General features: G+C 42.1%; 1 protein-coding gene across 1 annotated transcript in view; it reads right to left on the reverse strand.

Moving 5' to 3' along the window:
- LOC307146864 (zinc finger MIZ domain-containing protein 1) overlaps positions 1-20,750 on the reverse strand; it is a 59,596-nt gene that overhangs the window by 3,726 nt on the left and 35,120 nt on the right. Inside the window, exons 6-21 of the mRNA XM_079851174.1 lie at positions 20,208-20,346; positions 20,010-20,124; positions 19,222-19,415; positions 18,414-18,612; positions 17,044-17,250; positions 16,553-16,879; positions 11,752-11,811; positions 11,501-11,669; positions 10,740-10,881; positions 9,681-9,891; positions 9,054-9,159; positions 8,814-8,974; positions 7,879-7,946; positions 7,732-7,800; positions 3,797-4,038; positions 3,037-3,194 (exon numbers count right to left, since the gene is read on the reverse strand). Coding sequence (XP_079707300.1) covers positions 3,037-3,194; positions 3,797-4,038; positions 7,732-7,800; positions 7,879-7,946; positions 8,814-8,974; positions 9,054-9,159; positions 9,681-9,891; positions 10,740-10,881; positions 11,501-11,669; positions 11,752-11,811; positions 16,553-16,879; positions 17,044-17,250; positions 18,414-18,612; positions 19,222-19,415; positions 20,010-20,124; positions 20,208-20,346 — 2,567 coding nt within the window. The remainder of the gene's footprint in view (positions 1-3,036; positions 3,195-3,796; positions 4,039-7,731; positions 7,801-7,878; positions 7,947-8,813; positions 8,975-9,053; positions 9,160-9,680; positions 9,892-10,739; positions 10,882-11,500; positions 11,670-11,751; positions 11,812-16,552; positions 16,880-17,043; positions 17,251-18,413; positions 18,613-19,221; positions 19,416-20,009; positions 20,125-20,207; positions 20,347-20,750) is intronic.

A 20,750-nucleotide genomic window follows, 5' to 3' on the forward strand; every position in this document is an offset into this window, starting at 1 on the left:
CTCACTCGCACACTCACTCACTCGCACACTCACTCACTCGCACACTAACTCACTCGCACTCTCACTCGCACACTCACTCGCACACTCACTCGCACACTCACTCGCACACTCACTCACTCACACACTCACACACACACACTCACTCACTCGCACACTCACTCGCACAATCACTCGCACACTCACTCGCACACTCACTCGCACACTCACTCACACACTCACACACACACACTCACTCACTCGCACACTAACTCGCACAATCACTCACACACTCACTCACACACTAACTCACTCGCACACTCACTCACTCGCACACTAACTCACTCGCACACTAACTCACTCGCACACTCACTCGCACACTCACTCGCACACTCACTCACACACTCACTCACACACTCACTCACACACTCACACACACACACTCACTCACTCGCACACTCACTCGCACAATCACTCGCACACTCACTCACTCGCACAATTACTCACTCGCACAATTACTCACTCACTCACACACTCACTCGCACACTCACTCGCACACTCACTCGCACACTCACTCACACACTCACTCACTCGCACACTCACTCGCACACTCACTCGCACAATCACTCACACTCACTCGCACACTCACTCACTCGCACAATTACTCACTCACTCACACACTCACTCGCACACTCACTCACACACTCACTCGCACACTCACTCACTCGCACAATTACTCACTCACTCGCACTCTCACTCGCACACTCACTCGCACACTCACTCACACACTCACACACACTCACTCACACACTCACTCGCACAATCACTCACACACTCACTCGCACACTCACTCACTCGCACAATTACTCACTCGCACACTCACTCGCACAATCACTCACACACTCACTCGCACAATTACTCACTCACTCACACAATCACTCACTCGCACAATCACTCACTCACTCGCACTCTCACTCGCACACTCACTCGCACACTCACTCACACACTCACTCACACACTCACTCACTCACTCACTCGCACACTCACTCGCACAATCACTCACACACTCACTCGCACACTCACTCACTCGCACACTCACTCACTCACACAATTACTCACTCACTCACTCACACACTCACTCGCACACTCACTCGCACAATCACTCACACACTCACTCGCACACTCACTCGCACAATTACTCACTCACTCACACAATCACTCACTCGCACACTCACTCACACTCACTCGCACACTCACTCGCACTCTCACTCGCACACTCACTCGCACACTCACTCGCACACTCACACACTCACTCACTCGCACACTCACTCGCACAATCACTCACACTCACTCACACACTCACACACACACACACACTCACTCACTCGCACACTCACTCGCACAATCACTCGCACAATCACTCACACAATCACTCGCACACTCACTCGCACAATCACTCGCACACTCACTCACACAATCACTCGCACACTCACTCGCACAATCACTCGCACACTCACTCACACAATCACTCGCACACTCACTCGCACAATTACTCACTCACTCGCACAATCACTCGCACAATCACTCGCACACTCACTCACACACTCACTCACACACTCACTCGCACACGCACTCACTCGCACAATTACTCTCACTCGCACAATCACTCACACACTCACTCGCACACTCACTCACTCGCACAATCACTCGCACACTCACTCACTCGCACACTCACTCGCACACACACTCACTCGCACACACACTCGCACACTCATTCACTCGCACACTCACTCACTCGCTCGCACACTTACTCGCACACTCACTCACTCACACACACAATCACTCACACACTCACTCACACACTCACTCACACACTCACTCACTCACTCACTCGCACACTCACTCACACACTCACTCACTCGCACTCACTCACACAATCACTCGCACACTCACTCGCACAATTACTCACTCACTCGCACAATCACTCGCACAATCACTCACACACTCACTCGCACAATTACTCACTCACTCGCACAATCACTCACACACTCACTCGCACACTCACTCGCACACACACTCACTCGCACACTCACTCGCACACTCACTCGCACACACACTCACTCGCACACTCACTCGCACACTCACTCATTCACTCACACACTCACACACTCACTCACACACTCACACACACACTCACTCACACACACACTCTCACTCACTCACTCGCACACTCACTCACACACTCACTCACTCACACACACACTCACTCACTCGCACACTCACTCGCACACACACTCACTCGCACACTCACTCGCACACTCACTCACTCACTCACTCACTCACACACTCACTCACACTCACTCACACACTCACTCACTCGCACACTCACTCACTCGCACACTCACTCGCACACTCACTCGCACACTCACTCGCACACTCACTCGCACACACACTCACTCGCACACTCACTCGCACACTCACTCATTCACTCACACACTCACTCACACACTCACTCACACACTCACTCACACACTCACTCACACACTCACACACTCACTCACACACACACTCACTCACTCACTCACTCGCACACTCACTCACACACTCACTCACTCACACACACACTCACTCACTCGCACACACACTCACTCGCACACTCACTCGCACACTCACTCACTCACTCACACACTCACACACTCACTCACACACTCACTCACACTCACTCACACTCACTCACTCGCACACTCACTCACTCGCACACTCACTCACTCACACACTCACTCACACACTCACTCACTCACACACTCACTCACACACTCACTCACTCACACACACACTCACTCACTCACTCACTCGCACACTCACACACTCACACACACACTCACACACTCACACACTCACACACTCACACACTCACTCACACACTCACACACTCACTCACTCACTCACACACTCACACACTCACACACTCCCTCACACACTCGCTCACACTTACTGATTGGTAATTTTACATCAATCAGACGGTCTTTATGTTGTTAGTTAAAGGTCACTGAGACTCACCGTGTCGTGTAGTGTGTGTGCCAGGCCGCTCCCAGAGGTCGGAAGGTCAACGGGGGGGCGTGACAGCTGCGACCCCTGGATGAACTCACTAACTGATGATGCTGCAGGGTTGCCATGGGGATAGTCACCAAACTTACTGTGGCCCTGGTAACTGTTGCCTGGTAAAACCAATCACAGAGGTGACATAGTGCAACACAGCTGGACGATAGACAAAACCATATTGAGATCGCGATAAAATTTACATCGATAACGATGATAAGCTCTGGACATTTTTACTCGATAAGGATTAATTTAATAAGAGTATCATGCAGCAGAAATAAATGCGAACACAGCCAGTCAGTGCATGTCTTTAATAAGTGAATCTGAAACTAAAACATACATTACAAATATAATTACAAAAGTTAATCAGTCAGAACGAGTGAATTTTCTCTTTGTCTTTTGTTGTTTGATTAGTGTTATTATAGAGACGGCAGATAAACTGAGCTGAACATCATTGTTTTCTCCAAAACGGCTATATATATATATATATATATATATATATATATATATATACACACATATATATAAATTAACCAAATTAATAACTTTTTTACAACAAAAATGAGCCACTGAGCTTATTTAAGCTGAACTGTGATGCTATTTTCTTCTGGAAACAAACTTTGTTGCATTATTATCTCTGTAAAGCTGCTTTGAAACAATCTATATTGTAAAAAGCACTATATCAATAAAGGTGCATTGTGGGTAATTCAGTGGGATGCACCTGGGCTGTTGAACTGGTTAGTGCTGTTGCTCTGCTGGTTCTGGTTGGGATATGGAGACGCTCCCGGGCCGAGCTGAGCGATCATGTCCGTCACGTTGGGCAGCACCGTCTGACTGGGACTGGTGGTTTTGAAGCGCTTGGACATCGGCCCGTCCGGATCTTCTTTTATGTGCGGCTCAGATTTGATCTGGATCGGCCTCCAGCTGCACGACGGGTCTATCATGACCTCCTCGAACTCTGAGCTGAAAGAGGATCAGTGATCAGTCTAGTAGCACTGACCCCTAATAGTCCACTAACCGTAAGGTTTATGGTACTAAATTATCTGTAATAGTTATAATCCATTTAATAACTTTTTGAGCATTGACCTGAAAATGAAATTTTAAACCCGTAAATCCTAAATGTTTTGTAGTACAGACTGAAACTTGCTCTCTTTTTAGAGAAGACACTTGACAGATTATTGCTGAAGTGACAAGTTTTAAAAAGTGAAATGTACATTTCTTGTTATGAAAAATGCACAAAAGTAAAAATATTTTCATTTTATATGAAATATAAAAACACATTTCACTCTAAAACTGAAAAAAAAAAAAAAAAAAAATCCATAAATCTAAACAAATCTAAAAAAATGACCTTTCAGTGAGATTTTGTTTGGCCGCAGTACCAAACGCTTCCACTAGAGGAAATTAATTTCCCATTAATTTCCAATGCGAACAATGCAAGTGTGACTATTTAGCTGCACGACGGGTCTATCATGACCTCCTCGAACTCTGAGCTGAAAGAGGATCAGTCTAGTAGCGCTGACCCCTAATAGTCAAACAACCATTAGCCGACTAGAAAAGGCTTAGTCGACCAAAATTGTATTAGTCGTTTAGTTTAAAACTCGAAAATGAAAAAGTGAAATCACGCAGGCTGTAACGGACAGATCGTCCAAACATACGCCTATCATTCCTCGACCTCAAATATGGCTTATCACTTAAAACATGCAAGTAGAAGCAGAAGCCGCTCGCTCTAATGTTAACCTAGACAAATGTGCGCTATTATTAGGCGTATATCCAAGTATTTGTGTGGAGAGCCAATCACTTTAACTTAAAATTCCCCGTCATTTTTGGTCATAAGAGTAATGCAAACTGTAAAGGGTCTACTTTTATTTTTGTAAACTCACAATAACAACAAAACGTTGTGCTTTTGTAAAATAACGGCGCTTTCTGTCTATTCGGTCTTGAACTTCAGCACATCACATAAATGAATCGAAACTCAGCGTACACTTGTCTCACAGACATGAGAAATCTATCTAGAGAAAGCTTGACATTTTTACATTTGAATGAACAGATTCCAATGGAAAATAAATATTCTCCGCGTCTACTCTACACCTGCGGAGATGACGAGTCAGCATCGTTGATCTCTGCAGCCGAAAACACAGAAAACATTACCAATAAATGATTCAAATGTTTAGACAGTCTTCTCTTGTTTTGTTTTTTAAACATTGTTAATCATTACGTTTGCCGGAGCTTTATGTTTGAATTTGTGCACTGATAAGGCTATACGTATTTTATATAGGCAATTAAAGGCGCATTATTATGATTTATGGCTTTTTAATATAAACACATGATTAGTCGACTAATGGCTAACATTAACGACTTCTAGTCAACTAGTAAAATCTTTAGTGGAGGGCAGCCGTACAGTCCAGTATGGAAGCTTGTTTCCGCCACAGAATAAAACATCTTAAAAGATAATTGCGACTTTTTATCTCACAATTGTGAGTTTACATTTCGCAATTCTGACTTTATTCCTCGCAATTCTAACTTTATATCACGCAATTCTGACTTTATAACACGCAATTGCGACATTATTTCACGCAATTGCGACTATTTCACGCAATTCTGACTTTATAACACATAATTGCGAGTTTATATCACGCAATTCTGACTTTATACCACGCAATTCTGACTTTATATCACGCAATTCTGACTTTATATCACGCAATTCTGACTTTATATCACGCAATTCTGACTTTATACCTCGCAATTCTGACTTTATATCACGCAATTCTGACTTTATATCACGCAATTCTGACTTTATACCTCGCAATTCTGACTTTATATCTCGCAATTCTGACTTTATATCACGCAATTCTGACTTTATACCTCGCAATTCTGACTTTATACCTCGCAATTCTGACTTTATATCACGCAATTCTGACTTTATATCACGCAATTCTGACTTTATATCACGCAATTCTGACTTTATATCACGCAATTCTGACTTTATACCTCGCAATTCTGACTTTATATCACGCAATTCTGACTTTATACCTCGCAATTCTGACTTTATACCTCGCAATTCTGACTTTATATCTCGCAATTCTGACTTTATATCACGCAATTCTGACTTTATACCTCGCAATTCTGACTTTATACCTCGCAATTCTGACTTTATACCTCGCAATTCTGACTTTATATCACGCAATTCTGACTTTATATCACGCAATTCTGACTTTATATCACGCAATTCTGACTTTATATCACGCAATTCTGACTTTATACCTCGCAATTCTGACTTTATACCTCGCAATTCTGACTTTATATCTCGCAATTCTGACTTTATATCACGCAATTCTGACTTTATACCTCGCAATTCTGACTTTATACCTCGCAATTCTGACTTTATATCACGCAATTCTGACTTTATATCACGCAATTCTGACTTTATATCACGCAATTCTGACTTTATATCACGCAATTCTGACTTTATATCACGCAATTCTGACTTTATATCACGCAATTCTGACTTTATATCTCTCAATTCTAACTTTATAACACGCAATTGCGACTTTATATCACGCAATTCTGACTTTATACCTCGCAATTCTGACTTTATATCACGCAATTCTGACTTTATATCTCGCAATTCTGACTTTATATCACGCAATTCTGACTTTATATCTCGCAATTCTGACTTTATATCTCGCAATTCTGACTTTATATCTTGCAATTCTGACTTTATAACACGCAATTGCGACTTTATATCACGCAATTCTGACTTTATACCTCGCAATTCTGACTTTATATCTCGCAATTCTGACTTTATATCACGCAATTGCGACTTTATATCTCGCAATTCTGACTTTATATCTCGCAATTCTGACTTTATATCTCGCAATTCTGACTTTATAACACACAATTGCGACATTATTTCACGCAATTGCGACTATTTCACGCAATTCTGACTTTATACCTCGCAATTCTGACTTTATATCACGCAATTTTGACTTTATACCTCGCAATTCTGACTTTATAACACGCAATTCTGACTTTATAACTCGCAATTCTGACTTTATACCTCGCAATTCTGACTTTATAACACGCAATTCTGACTTTATAACACGCAATTGCGACTTTATTTCACGCAATTGCGACTATTTCACGCAATTCTGACTTTATAACACATAATTGCGAGTTTATATCTCGCAATTCTGACATCTTTTCTCAGAATTGTGAGATATAAAGTCCAATTCTAAGGAAAAGAATGACACTTTTTTTTTCTTTCCTCAGAATAGTTTATATCTCAATATTCTGACTTTATAACACGCAATTGCGACTTTATATCATGCATTTTTGACTTAACACAATTGCGACTTTATATCACATAATTCTGACTTTATAACCTGCAATTGCGACTTTATATCACATAATTCTGACTTTATAACCTGCAATTGCGACTTTATATCACGTAATTCTGAGATAAAAAGTCAGAATTGTGAGATTAAAACGTCGCAATTACCTTTTTTATTTTTCACTCTGTGGCGGAAACAAGCTTCCATAGTCTAGTGACATCTAAAAGCAGACGGTTTGGTTTGTTTCAAGGCTTTTCCAAACTGCACAAACTTACAAAGCCAAAAGTAACCTAACTGTTTTAAGCCGGAACCAGGACAGACTTACTTCTGAAGAGAGTTTAAGATCCCCCACATGTACTGGTCCACCTCCAGACCTTCTAACAGAGCGGATTTACTGAAGAAGAGAAACAGAAGATCAGATCTGCACAATTTAAACATCTCAGAGGTGATCTCAGGACTGACTGGTTCTTACTTGCACACCGGACATCTCCATGTGCCGCGCTCACAGTTCAGCTCTAAATACGACTCCAGGTCAAAGCACTGCAACATTAACACAACAAGACATTACATTGGTTTTCAAACTTTCTGATGTCAAATATGAGGATCCCTCCGTGAGAGACACATTTCTAAAATATAAGTGGAGCATGCATTTTAATCAGCAAGGATGCAGTAACTTAAAAGTGACAGTAAAGACATTTATAATGTTACAAGATATTTATATTTCAAATAAATGCTTTCTATTCATCAAAAAATACATGAATGAAGGTTTCGACAAAAATATGAACTGTTTTGAACATTGATAATAATCATAAATGTTTCTTGAGCATCAAATCATCATATTAGAGTGATTTCTGAAGGATCATGGAATAATGATGCTGAAAATTCAGCTTTGATCACAGGAATAAATTACACTTTACAATAATATTCACATAGAAAACAGCTGTTTTAAATTGTAAAAATACTATGGTTTTTAATGTATTTTTTATCAAATAAATGGAGCCTTGGTGAGCATAAGAGACTTCTTTAAAAAAAAACAAAAAAATCACTAGTGCATTTTCATATATAAATACTAATTTATACTGTGTGAGAATTTTTTACAAATTTAAATAATTTACTTTTATATATACATATTTTTTATATTTAAAATCCTGACGTTCCATTATTTACTGTATGTGTCTTTTTTCTCCCCTCTTTTAGACTCATTCTGGATGCATCAACCTTTAAATTTGACCTTTTAAAATTCAATTCAAATGTATATGTAGTGATTTTCACAATAAATATAGTTCCCGTGCAGATTTACAGTTGACTTTCACAGCCCTAAAAATACATTTTATAAAACCAGGCCCCCTGCGGCCCATGCTTTAGATATCAAAGCCGGTGTTTAAGCTGTTTAAAAGTCTTCCTGACCTGCACATGTTTGCAGTCATGACCTCTCGCCGGCAGCTGAATACGCCGGAACGTGATTGGACACTTTAAAGACACTTTGATGGCCGTTTGCTCCACCCCATCGTCAGCGTTCAGTCCGGCACCGGCCACAGACACGGCCACACTGCTGAAGTTCCTCTTCACTGAAGACACACGTAATCACAACACTGATCACTGCACCTGACCAACAGAAATACAGACAGACTGAAGCGCTAGTGTTACCTTTAGTGATGCAGTGTTCAGCAGTGAGGAGTCTCTTCCTCAGTAACCCCTGCAGAACCGATCGAACCGACGGCCGGTGAACCAGCTGAAGGACAAACAGGTGCGACTGCAGAGAGAACAGACGATAAACACTCACACCACGCTCAGCTGACGAGCACTCGAGGATGTGTGTGTGTGTGTTAGGGATGCACGATATATCGGCCACCATATCGGTATCGGCTGATATATGTTCACTTTTAATGATATCGTTATCGATAAAAAAATTTGTCCGATATATTAAAGGCGATAAATAATGTATTATTTCCTTCAGCTGAGACACTTCAGATACATAATGTTCAACATGATGGTTTTGAATTGCCTGAAATATGATTTGAATCACTTCAAAAAGGAAAACATGTCAATCATCATATCGGCTACATAAAATTATAATGAGAACATTATGTTTGGGACATGGATTGTAATGATGAGACTTTTGTTTTTGTAATCAGGCTCTCAAAAATGATATAAAAACCTGGATTAAGATTTATCCGCCGATATATATTGGTTATCGGCTTTTAAATATAAAGAATTATCCGTATCGGACAAAATTTTCATATCGGTGCATCCCTAGTGTGTGTGTAAACTCACACAACAGCAGGCCGACACTGTGATCTGGATGGTGTTGCGGCCCGGCTGACACACGTGCTTCAGGTGCAGCGCTTTGTGGGAAGTCTTGTTGTCGCCCCGTTCGATGGTGAGAGGAGTGGCGTTGACGCTGACCTGCACCGACGCCGGCCAGTTAGTGTGCATCTGTCTGTCTTCATGATGATAACACTTGAACTGAAGCTCCAGATCAGACCTGACACACACACACGGATGTGAATATGAAGTCTTTGTGTGGGTGTTTGAATGTTTATACATGTGTGTGAGTATGTGTACGTTTATGTGATAGTAGGGTGCTTATAAATTCCCATAGACCTCTCAATTTGATAATACAATATTTTTTATGCATTTTATACATATTGACTCTCAATGACCAGGATGTTTATTTCAGCTTAACCACTTTAAAAATGTAATTATATATTTTTTTAAATTATAAAGTTAAAATTATAAAGTGCTGTAATAATGAAATAAAAATATTATATAAAATATACTTTAATAAAATATATACATAATATAAAATAATGTAATAAATTATTACTTTTATTATTATAATACAATAAAATTAGAATAAATAAAACAGTACAGGTTTTGAATTGTATCAATTATTTTATCATCAATTTATTAGAATTAACTATAATATTAACTAATTTTCATTTCGTTATTATAATAAAATAATTAAAACAATTATAATTACAGTATTATATTACAGTTACTTTTTACGGTATAAATGATTTTTTCATCAATTTATTAGAATTAACTACAATAAATAATTTTTCATTTTATTATTATAATAATTTTAAAAAGTATAATAAATTAAAACAGTCGTGTTTAGTCCAGTACTACAATTACTTTTTATTTCATCAAATCGCAACATTTTTAAGATTGCCTTTTCATCACTGTGACAATTTAAAGTCGCATGTCTTTTGCATTGATTTTCCTCAGACATATCTTGTAATGAATTTTTAAATTGTATTAATTTAGAAAAATGCGAAGGTAGCAGCATGTGTGTGTGTGTGTGTGTGTGTGTGTGTGCCGGCGTCTCACCTCCACATGAGCGTCTGGTGGACGGTGGGCCGCAGGTGGAAGATGTGATTACTGACGGCCAGGTTGTGTTCGAGTCTGAACGAGTCCAGAACCACACCGTCCCGAACCGGGAACATCAGGCGCAGCTCCTCGTTAGGGTTACCTAGGAAACAAGATGCAGATGACAAGCTAATGATTACTTAACATGAATGTTGCATATTGTTTTATTATTTGTCCAGACTGATGTTAAAAGCTCTTCTCAAATAACTTAAAATTTCCATTTCGAACATTTACTGAAACTAAACTTTAAATATAACAATCTATTCATTTGTGAATTACTCACGAATTTAGGGCTTATAGCAACATTATAGCTAAATTAAACTGCAGTGGCTACTGGGGAAAAATAATCTAGAAAATTATGACAGACGTTGACATGATCATGTTATTGTTTTTAATATGCACTGCAAAAAAAAAAAAAAAATCTTAAATGATAAAACAAAATTTTCTAAAATGTTGGTCTTGCTTTCTAGTACAAATATCTAAACATTCTTAAATCAAGATACATTTACTGGGGAAGAAAATACTTAAGTCTTGTTTTCTGAAAAATATGTATAAAAATTAAGTCAGTTTCTACTTAAAACAAAACATCTGTCATCTGTCAACGTCGTTTTTGGAAATGATATTCATCAGATAAGAAAATCAGTTTTTGCTGTGAACCTTACAGGACATAATATTTGTGATAGGAAAACAAGACATAAAGCATCACAGGAAGAGGCTCATACCTGGAGGGGGCGGCAGTGCATTTATGTTGGGTTTGATATCAGGAGGAAACTGGGGCTTTATGTCCTGGTTTGGTGACAGATACGGTGGCATGCTATTTCCCGGAGTCACGGGGGGCGTGGGGTTTCCCGGTAACGGAGAGTGAGGATAACCAGCCATCGACCGCGGAGGCTACGAACACATCAACATATCATACGTCACTACAGGTAAAAACATCTGAACCTGCCTCTGACTGAACATCTGATCAACATACCGCGTTCATGCTGGACTGGTTATAATGAAAGGTCCCCGTGTTGAAGTTATTACCGGATTCCTGTAGTAGAGATGGAGAGAAAGACACATTGGTACATTGCCAACATGAAAATACAAAATCCAGAACATGAAAAAAGAGCTTGAAACAATGACCTAAGATGCGGAACAAGGAACAGCTTACATACTTCAATTCACAACATTACTGTTATCGCTTGCTGCGTCAATATAGATTACTAAGAGAAAGGCAGCTGCGCACCTAGAAGTATCTCCCTGCCTGTTATTTGGAAGTTCGTTGGCATTCTGGTGTTAAAAGTATTAGTACATGACCATAAAACTAATATTCAATACACTTTGGAAAGAAGCACCAGTCTCCTCATTCTTTGTGTCCTGATCGACACCCAGGGGTGTATACTGCTAACAAGTAGAACTAGAGCCTTGCAGTATCCTTTCCTCTCCAACAAACTGGTCCTTCGTGCCGGATGCAGTGTTCATTCCTGGTACCAGGGAGTCCGATGAGGAGATTGAGATTGGGCAACCAGACCAAAACGCCGAACACGTCCACCAGTTCGACTCCAAGACTTGAAAGTGAACATGCTATCTCACAACCCTGGGAAGTACCTGCCCACATGACACCTCTCCAGTCATCATGGGACCATCCTGACTACCTCTATGATGATGCTGCTCCTCGCACAGGCCCTCGGTTCAGACCACCAAGCTTCAGTTATGCAGAGTGCATCAAAAACCTACCTTAGTCGTTCACATCAGTCCAGCAGAACCGTTACACCGAGCCTGAATACTATAATGAGCTCCAAGCCATTCGCAGAGAAAACGTACAGCTTCTGCAATCACACCAAGCCTTTCGTGCAGACCTGATGGAGTTGAAAGAAGTTCGTACTGAGTTCAAAGAACGGGTCAAAGTTGCCCAAATCCTTAGAGCAGACCTCAGCACAACTAAAAGCCATGATCGTCCTCGACCAGAACCCCAACTGCCATCCATTCCTTTCTGTCGTGTAGACCAGACAGAGCTTGCCACATCATCCGATGGTGAAGAGCCCGACCTTGCCCGAGTCAGAACTGAGAAGAGGTATGGATGCTCTAAAGCAGGGTTCACCAATCTCGGTCTTGGAGGGCCGCTGTCCTGCAGAGTTTAGCTCCAACCCCAATTAAACACACCTGAACCAGCTAATCAAGGTCTCACTAGGCATACTAGAAACTTTCAAACAGGTGTGTTGGAGCTAAACTCTGCAGGGAAAGCAGCCCTCCAGGACCGAGATTGGTGAACCCTGCTCTAAAGTTAACGAAACCTGACACAGCTACATACCAACCAGAGGTACCAAATTTTTCAAGGGCTTTATTCTATTCATGGGTCTACCGCCATTCTCAGTATTGCTCTCAAAATCCAGATGTGCTACCACCGCCTCCAACACCTGAAGACCTCAGAGTGTTATTATCCTCAGCTGCATAGACCTCTTATCGGAAACCCTTATGTGCCCAAATTCCAGTTTCTTCTCCCCGACTTGGGTCCATACCAGCTTAGTCGAGGCGTCCAGCACCTGTGGTCAAACATGCCACATTTAACACACCCCTCAGTCTCAGAGTATGTGTATAGAGGGCCTACCCCTACTACCCCCAAGTTCAGCCGGCCAGATCCAAGCAAGTATTCCAGACTTTGAATCACTTTTGAGAATCTGCTTCCTCAAGATGGGACTGAACTCTTTAAATATCAAATACTTGTGGACCACTTAAAGTTGGATGAAGCTAAGCTGATTGCCGATGCTTTTTTGAACTCTCCTACCCCATTTACTGTCACCATGGTGGCCCTCATTGAGAAGTTTGGTCAGCCCCACCAACTAGCTTTGAGGAAAATTGCCAGTATCCTGGAAGTCCCTGATGTAAAGCATAGGGATACAGTTTCATTCCAGAAGTTCGCTCTTCAGGTACAATCATAGGTGGGTTTGCTGAAGACTTTAGGACCTGAAGGTGGCATTGAACTGAATTGTGAGTCACATGTCGCACGTCTTTTGAGCAAACTTCCTTCTGAACAGTGAGCTGAGTTCCGCCGTCACATGTTTCGGCAACCTGAAACTGTACCTACTTTACATAATCTCTCAAACTGGCTCCAAAATTAAACCTGGTGCCATGACTTTGATGTAGAGATTTCCTCCTGAGGAGTTCAGGGCTGATGCTACTCAGTGTGACCTGAAGAAGCCCTGTAACCAGTGTCAAGGCAAACACCTTCGCCCTCTTCACAATGTAAATGTTAGATCCTCCCAAGAGGATACAGTCAGTGCTGAGAAGAGTTGCCTTACCAGTTCCTCTTCAGACAGATTTTACCTGGACAAACCTGTTGTTGGGACCCGTGTCATGCTCAAGGTAGTACCTGTACATTTTCATTATGAAGACCGTACTTTAGACACCTTTGTGCTTCTGGATGACAGCTCTGAGAAAACCATCCAGCTCCCAACTGTTGCCAAAGCCCTAGGCATACAGGGTACACCTGAAGATCACCCATTTCACACCGTGCAACTAGACATTGAAGTTCTTCATGGGTCATCTATATCATTTCAAGTATCCCCAACCCATTAGCCTCAAACCTGTTACAAGATTGAATATGCCTTCACTGCAGATCGCCTTAATCTGTCACAGCAGTCTTATCCCATTGATCAACTGCAGTATAAACACTTACGCAGTCTTCCCATCCTGCCGGTGAAAGATGCTCAGCCTCTACTCCTGATTGGGTCAGATCAGCCACATCTCATTACACCAACTGAGCCTATCAGATTAGGTTCTCCAGGTGGAACTGCTGCTGTCCACACATGCCTGGGACGGACCCTCCAGGGCCCCGCTTCGTTCATGAGGTGACCTGCGTCCTCCCAACAATGCCGACTGACATCTGTCCTTCCACCACAAGATGAGCTCTTTAAGAATGTCCAAAGACTCTGGCAAATAGAAGCTGTTCCACACAGGGATGAGAAAGAGGTGACTCGATCCAAACAAGATCAGGAGGCTTTAAAGTTACTTGAAACCATGACCATCTGCACAGAAGTGAATGGAATTATTTGACTGGGGACGCCATTACTACGACAGAAGGATATGCCTCAGTTGCATGCCCCAAAGGAGTCAGTCATGCCAAATCTGCGCAGTATCGAGAAGTGTTTGCTAAAGAATCCAGTGAAAGCAAAGACCTATAGTGCAGAGATGGAGAAGCTCATGCAGACAGGAGCTGTCCAGGAAGTAACTAAGGAGACAGACTCTGACGAATGTTGGTATATACCCAACCACCTTGTCAGTCATAATTGGAAATCCTGTGTTGTTTTCAACTGTTCCCACCAATATCATTGGCAAAGTCTCAACCAGTATCTGTTGCCTGGTCCTACCCTTGGAGCATCATTGCTAGGTGTACTCATCAGATTTAGGGAGCATCCATCAAGGCAATGTCCTGCCTCCTTCCTGAAGATCGCCCCCTACTGCGGTTCCTTTGGCGTAATCTGAATGTGGATGAGCCTCCTAAAGTCTTTGAATGGCAGGTGTTACCCTTCGGCACTATATGTAGTCCATCAGGTTCTCAGTGGAGAAATGTTTTTATGTTGACAACAGCCTTCAGAGTCTGTGTACCCCTGAGGCCGCCAGGCACTTGGTCGACAGTCCTTACCTGGCTGAACTCTGAATCCTGCCACTACAAAGTCTTTGTTGGCAATAGAGTCGCCGAAATCTAAGAGCTGACAGAGAAGTGTTCCTGGCGCTATGTGGATTCAGCTAGCAATCTTGCAGATTATCAAACCCAATAGGTATAGGCATAGCCAACTATTCCGAAGATGGCAGACTTGCCTTCTGCCCGTCTCCGTCGCAACAAACCTCCTTTTTACTGATGTGGAGTAGACTGCTTTGGGCCAATGCTTATTAAGATTGGGAGACGCACAGAGAAACACTGGGGGATAATCTTCAAGTGTCTAACAACTAAAGCGGTGCACTTGGATCTTCCTGATGGCCCTTAGGCGATTTGTTGCACAGTAGGAAACACCCGCGTAACTGTGGTCAGACCAGGGAACAAACTTCAAAGGAGGTGAAAGAGAGCTCAGAGAAGCTTTTGCTGAAATGGCTCCTGACTTACAGAAACAGCTTGCTCTTCAAATGATCCAATTTCACTTCACACTCGACCAGTAGCACGTCTGGTGATCCTCCCAGCTCTGCCAGATGACGGAAACCGTCCTGTAAACTTGCCTTAAGTTAAGTCGCCTTTTAGTAGGAGCAAAGTTGCCTAGCACCTTTGGGGGCGGCTGTATAAAAGGCTCCCGTGAAAGAAGACTTCTATTGTGGGATTTTTATTTTGATAGTTATTTTAGAGTGCAATTCCCGATGCTTCCAGTAGGAAGCATTACTGTTATCGCTTGCTGCATCACTATAGATTACTGCACCTAGAAGTATCTCCCTGCCTGTTATTTGGATGTTCGTTGGCGTTTTGGTGTTAAAAGTATTAGTATATGACCATAAAACTATTATTCAATACACTTCGGAAAGAAGCACCAGTCTCCTCATTCTTTGAGTCCTGATCGACAACCAGGGGTGTATACTGCTAACAAGTAGAACTAGAGCCTAGCAGTATCCTTTCCTCTCCAACAAGCGGTGTTTAGTCCAGTATTACAGTTATTTTTTATTGTATCAACCACAAATTTGAAAAAATAATTTCTGAAGAATCACAATTTGTAACAGAATAGATTTTTTCTCCACCACTAATTTATTTTGTAATAAGGTATTTTTTTATTAAAATAAGTTGTCTTTGAAGGCAGTATAATGATAGTTACCTTGTATAAGTGTCCCACGCTGCCGGTCTGGTACTGTGCCGGCGTCCTCTGAGCGGGGTAATGGGGCGAGGAGAGGCTTCTGCTGGCCACGGGGTTCGGGAACTGCCCCTGAGGAGAGGACAACTGCCCCTGAGGAGAGGAGAACTGCCCCTGTGGAGAGGACAACTGCCCCTGAGGAGAGGAGAACTGCCCCTGAGGAGAGGAGAACTGCCCCTGTGGAGAGGAGAACTGCCCCTGAGGAGAGGAGAACTGCCCCTGAGGAGAGGAGAACTGCCCCTGTGGAGAGGAGAACTGTCCGTTTGGTGCGTACTGCTGCCCGTAGCTCCCCTAGAGTAAAACACACACTTTCATTCAAATCATACACAGATAAGAACACTCTGGTTTACAGAGATTTTAGTTGCATGAGTACTACAGGTAAAAACACCACAAAATAGCTCTGGCAAATATGTTCATATTACACCAGTCCATGACTTAAGATGAGGTTTCCTCACCTCTCCAGGATACGGTCTCTTCACCCCCTGCATGGGCCGCGGCCCGTAGCCCTGATGAGGCATCCTTTGTGTGTGACCCCCGTATGACCCCATCTGTGCCCGAGGCTGACCCATGCTCATGGTGCCAGGGGGCCCCCGGGGACCGGGCTGATTCACAAACTGAGTGCTGTAAGCCTGGTTTGGTCCCATCTGAAAGGAGGAACACATCTAGAAGACAAACAAACAAAACACTTTGTTCAAACCAAAGACTGTAAAAAAATATAGGCGTAGTGTCCTTGACGTCACCCGTAGTGTTTCTGAAGAGCATTTTTGAAGCCCAAAGTGGGCGGGGCCGGCCGTCGCCATCTTGGCAGCGCATCACTCCCGAAAACGAAAATGTGCAAAGAGGCGGATTAGCTGAGGTGATGTGACGCTAACAGACAGCAGACAAGCGGCTAGTATTGAACATCAGCGGCAATCCACCTGTCACTCAAGTGGCCACGCCCTTAATAATGCAGAACTTTAAGGCTTAATATAATTTAAACGGATGAGTTATAAAAAAATTCACCCTCCTCACAGTCGTCATGAAGGGCTAAATTAGCTATATAGACCAAAACCACTTTTTGCACCAGGCTGTAAACATTTTTTTTCTGCTGTAAAATTGGGCATATTAACATGGGGTTCTATGGGATTGACTCTCTTTTGGAGTCTGTCTCTAGTGGCCAGTCGATGAATTGCAGTTTAAGTCACTTGCGTGTTGGTTTCAAGCATAGACTGTAAAAAAAGATGGATGACGCCCCTTCACTCTCTTCCATTGATGAAAAAAAGTGAAGCTGCCAAAGTCCTAATATGGCACTGACAGTCGCGATATCAAGGTCCTCACTCTCGCAGAAACGGTTAGTACAAAGTTTACTGTGTGAAATAAACAGTTATGGACATGTAGAAATTAAAGCTGAAGCTCCAATCTCCTCCCGAAAATCCCCCAAAAAAGTCTGTTGGTGCCTCAGTGACTTAGTTTAGAGAAGCTGTCAATCACAGCTGTCACTCATGACGTCACATTCCCGTTTTAATAGCATCAAATAACGAACTAAGATCAAACTTATTTAAAAAAACTAACACTTAAACTTAAATCAGCGTGATAAAAACTACCTAAAATGACAGAAAAGGATTGTTTAGTTTCCATTGCATCCCATTAGACTTCATAGGGAGGGCGGGGTTTATGAGTTTTACTGGAACCAGCCACCGGGGGGCGATCGAGACGCTTTGGCTTCACTTTTCAGCACTTGTGAGGCACGCTTGGTTTCAAGAGAGAGACAGGAAGGTTGCCGCTTGGTTCAAACTGAACTTTTCACTTAGAAATAATTGTGTCAGGATTATAGATGATCCCTCACCGGGCCGTATTGACTCATGTCCTTGTGTTGCGTCTCCTGTAGGGCGGCAACCGTTGCCGTGGCAGTAGCGGTCGCCGTAGCGGCAGCAGCAGCAACGGCAGCAGCGGCGGCGGCGGCAGCTGGTTGGCTGAAGTCTGAAGGGGGGCGTGTCTGTGAAGGCAGGCCCATCCCACCTGAGTGGTTAGGACCGCCCCCATAACTGCAGGAGAGAGAGAGAGAGAGAGAGAGAGAGAGAGAGAGAGAGAGAGAGAGAGAGAGAAAGAGAGAGAGAGGTCAGGACCGCAGTAAACACATCCTAACGGACGGAATCGTGGAATTCAGTCATAAAAAAACGAAATTTACTGTATAACGCGTATGTAACGCGCATTACTGTATACATTTATTTAATTTTTAATTAATTTATGCCTTCATTTGATTTACAAAAAAAGTAAAATACAAAACACTAAATTTCTGGAAAAAAAAGCTACAATTTATAGAATTTTTTTACTTTTTATAAATTGGTGTTTTTTATATTTGTATAAATTGTAAACAAAACAAAACAACAACAGTGAGTATTTAGAACTGTTTTTACTCATTGATTTGTTCACATACACTACCAGTCAAAAGTTTTGGATCGGTAAGATTTTTAATGTTTTTAAAAGAAGTCCAAGGCTGCATTTATTTGATTAAAAAAAACAAAAAAAACAGTAATATTGTGAAATATTATTACAATTCAAAACAGCTGTTTTCTATGTGAATATATAGTAAAGTGTAATTTTACAGGCATTTTTTAAAAGTTATATGAATAATAAAAGCGAGAGACACTGACCTGCCCCCGAACCCTCCTCCTCCTCCAGGATAGCCGGATCTCCCGTACATCTCCTGCTGCATGTAGGCCTGGTTCGGGTTCACCTTTGAGGAAAACTGCTGCTGTGCATTAAACTGTCCTGGGTTCATAACACCGTTCCCTCCAGTCATGGGGTTCATATGGCTGTTTGGGTTTGCCATGGGGTTCCCCAACACCTACACACACACACACACACACACACACACACACACACACACAGTTATGACACAGACTCAAACAGCAGCATGTGCTCTGAACGCTGTTAAAGGTGCAGTGTGTAATTTCTAGCGGAATCTAGTGGTGAGGTTGCGAATTGCACCCAACAGAAGTTATGGTGGCTGACAGGAAGTGATGTCGTCGTCAGCAGAGACTAGCCAGTTAAGCAACGAGGTTTCTTTACAAAGATAAAGTAAGAAATTATATCTACTTATTTTATTCAATAAAACGATATGTTATTGTGAATATTATTGTTACTTGTTCATCATTGTGTCAGTGTTTTATTCGCTGACTTTAGCTAGAACAACATAGTGACGAAACGTGCTCTGTAGTTTGTCCTACTTTGGCTACTGTAGAAACATGGCGGCGCAAAATGGCTATTTCAATGTGAGGGGACCCATGGTGTGTATAGATAGAAATGGTAATAAAAACATAACGGTTCATTATGTAAGGTCTTTATACACCACTGAAAACATAGTTATGTATATGATATTGCATTTCTGTCAACAGATCCTCCTAAATATCACACAATACACATTTAAATGCATTCTTACGTGACTCTGTGTCGTATTGGTCACTCCCCATACGGTGGTCACCACTGAGACTGAACCCGGCGGCTGATTGGTGTTTTGTTGCCAGGAAACGGAGTCATATTGAAATGGTGCATCACTATGGAGATAATGAAAGGATGTAGACAGTTAATGTGTGGAAAACGGTGTGAATGAATGTGTGTGTGTGTGGGAGACACTGACCCATGCGAGAGCGCCGGCTTCATGTTGTTGATGTTGGCCTGCATCGGGTTTTTCCCCACTGGTGGATCGGGTTGTCTGCTTTTCTGATGACGCAGCAAAAGAAGTCGACCCAGATCCTCACACCACGAGGACAGCAATGCTGCACAAACACACATTAAGTGGGTCATGTTATTTGGTGCTCCTCCTGAGGTCCTCAAGTTCATCTCTCAAAAACACTCAGATTAAACCGGTGATGCAGAAAACCCCAAGAGAACGTTGATTCGCCATTTAAATTATATTTCAAACAATATTCTTTAAACATTAACACATCTCTTGAAGGATGAAAAAGTCCACAAAAAAAACACTCTCACACTAAATTTCACTATAAATCTGTAGTACAGGTTCACAGGCAGTTAAAACGCACCCTTGAAATAAACATCTGGATGTCTAAAATAAAAATCTAAAAATGGATCTGAAGGAGTTAGTGGAATCAAATCTTAAAACGGTCGATTAAACAAGATATCCACGAGCACAGCTGTTTATTTCTCAGCATTAATTCGATTA

The sequence above is a fragment of the Squalius cephalus genome (genome assembly GCF_949319135.1).
Source record: "Squalius cephalus genome assembly, chromosome: 19".
Taxonomy (NCBI): domain Eukaryota; kingdom Metazoa; phylum Chordata; class Actinopteri; order Cypriniformes; family Leuciscidae; genus Squalius; species Squalius cephalus.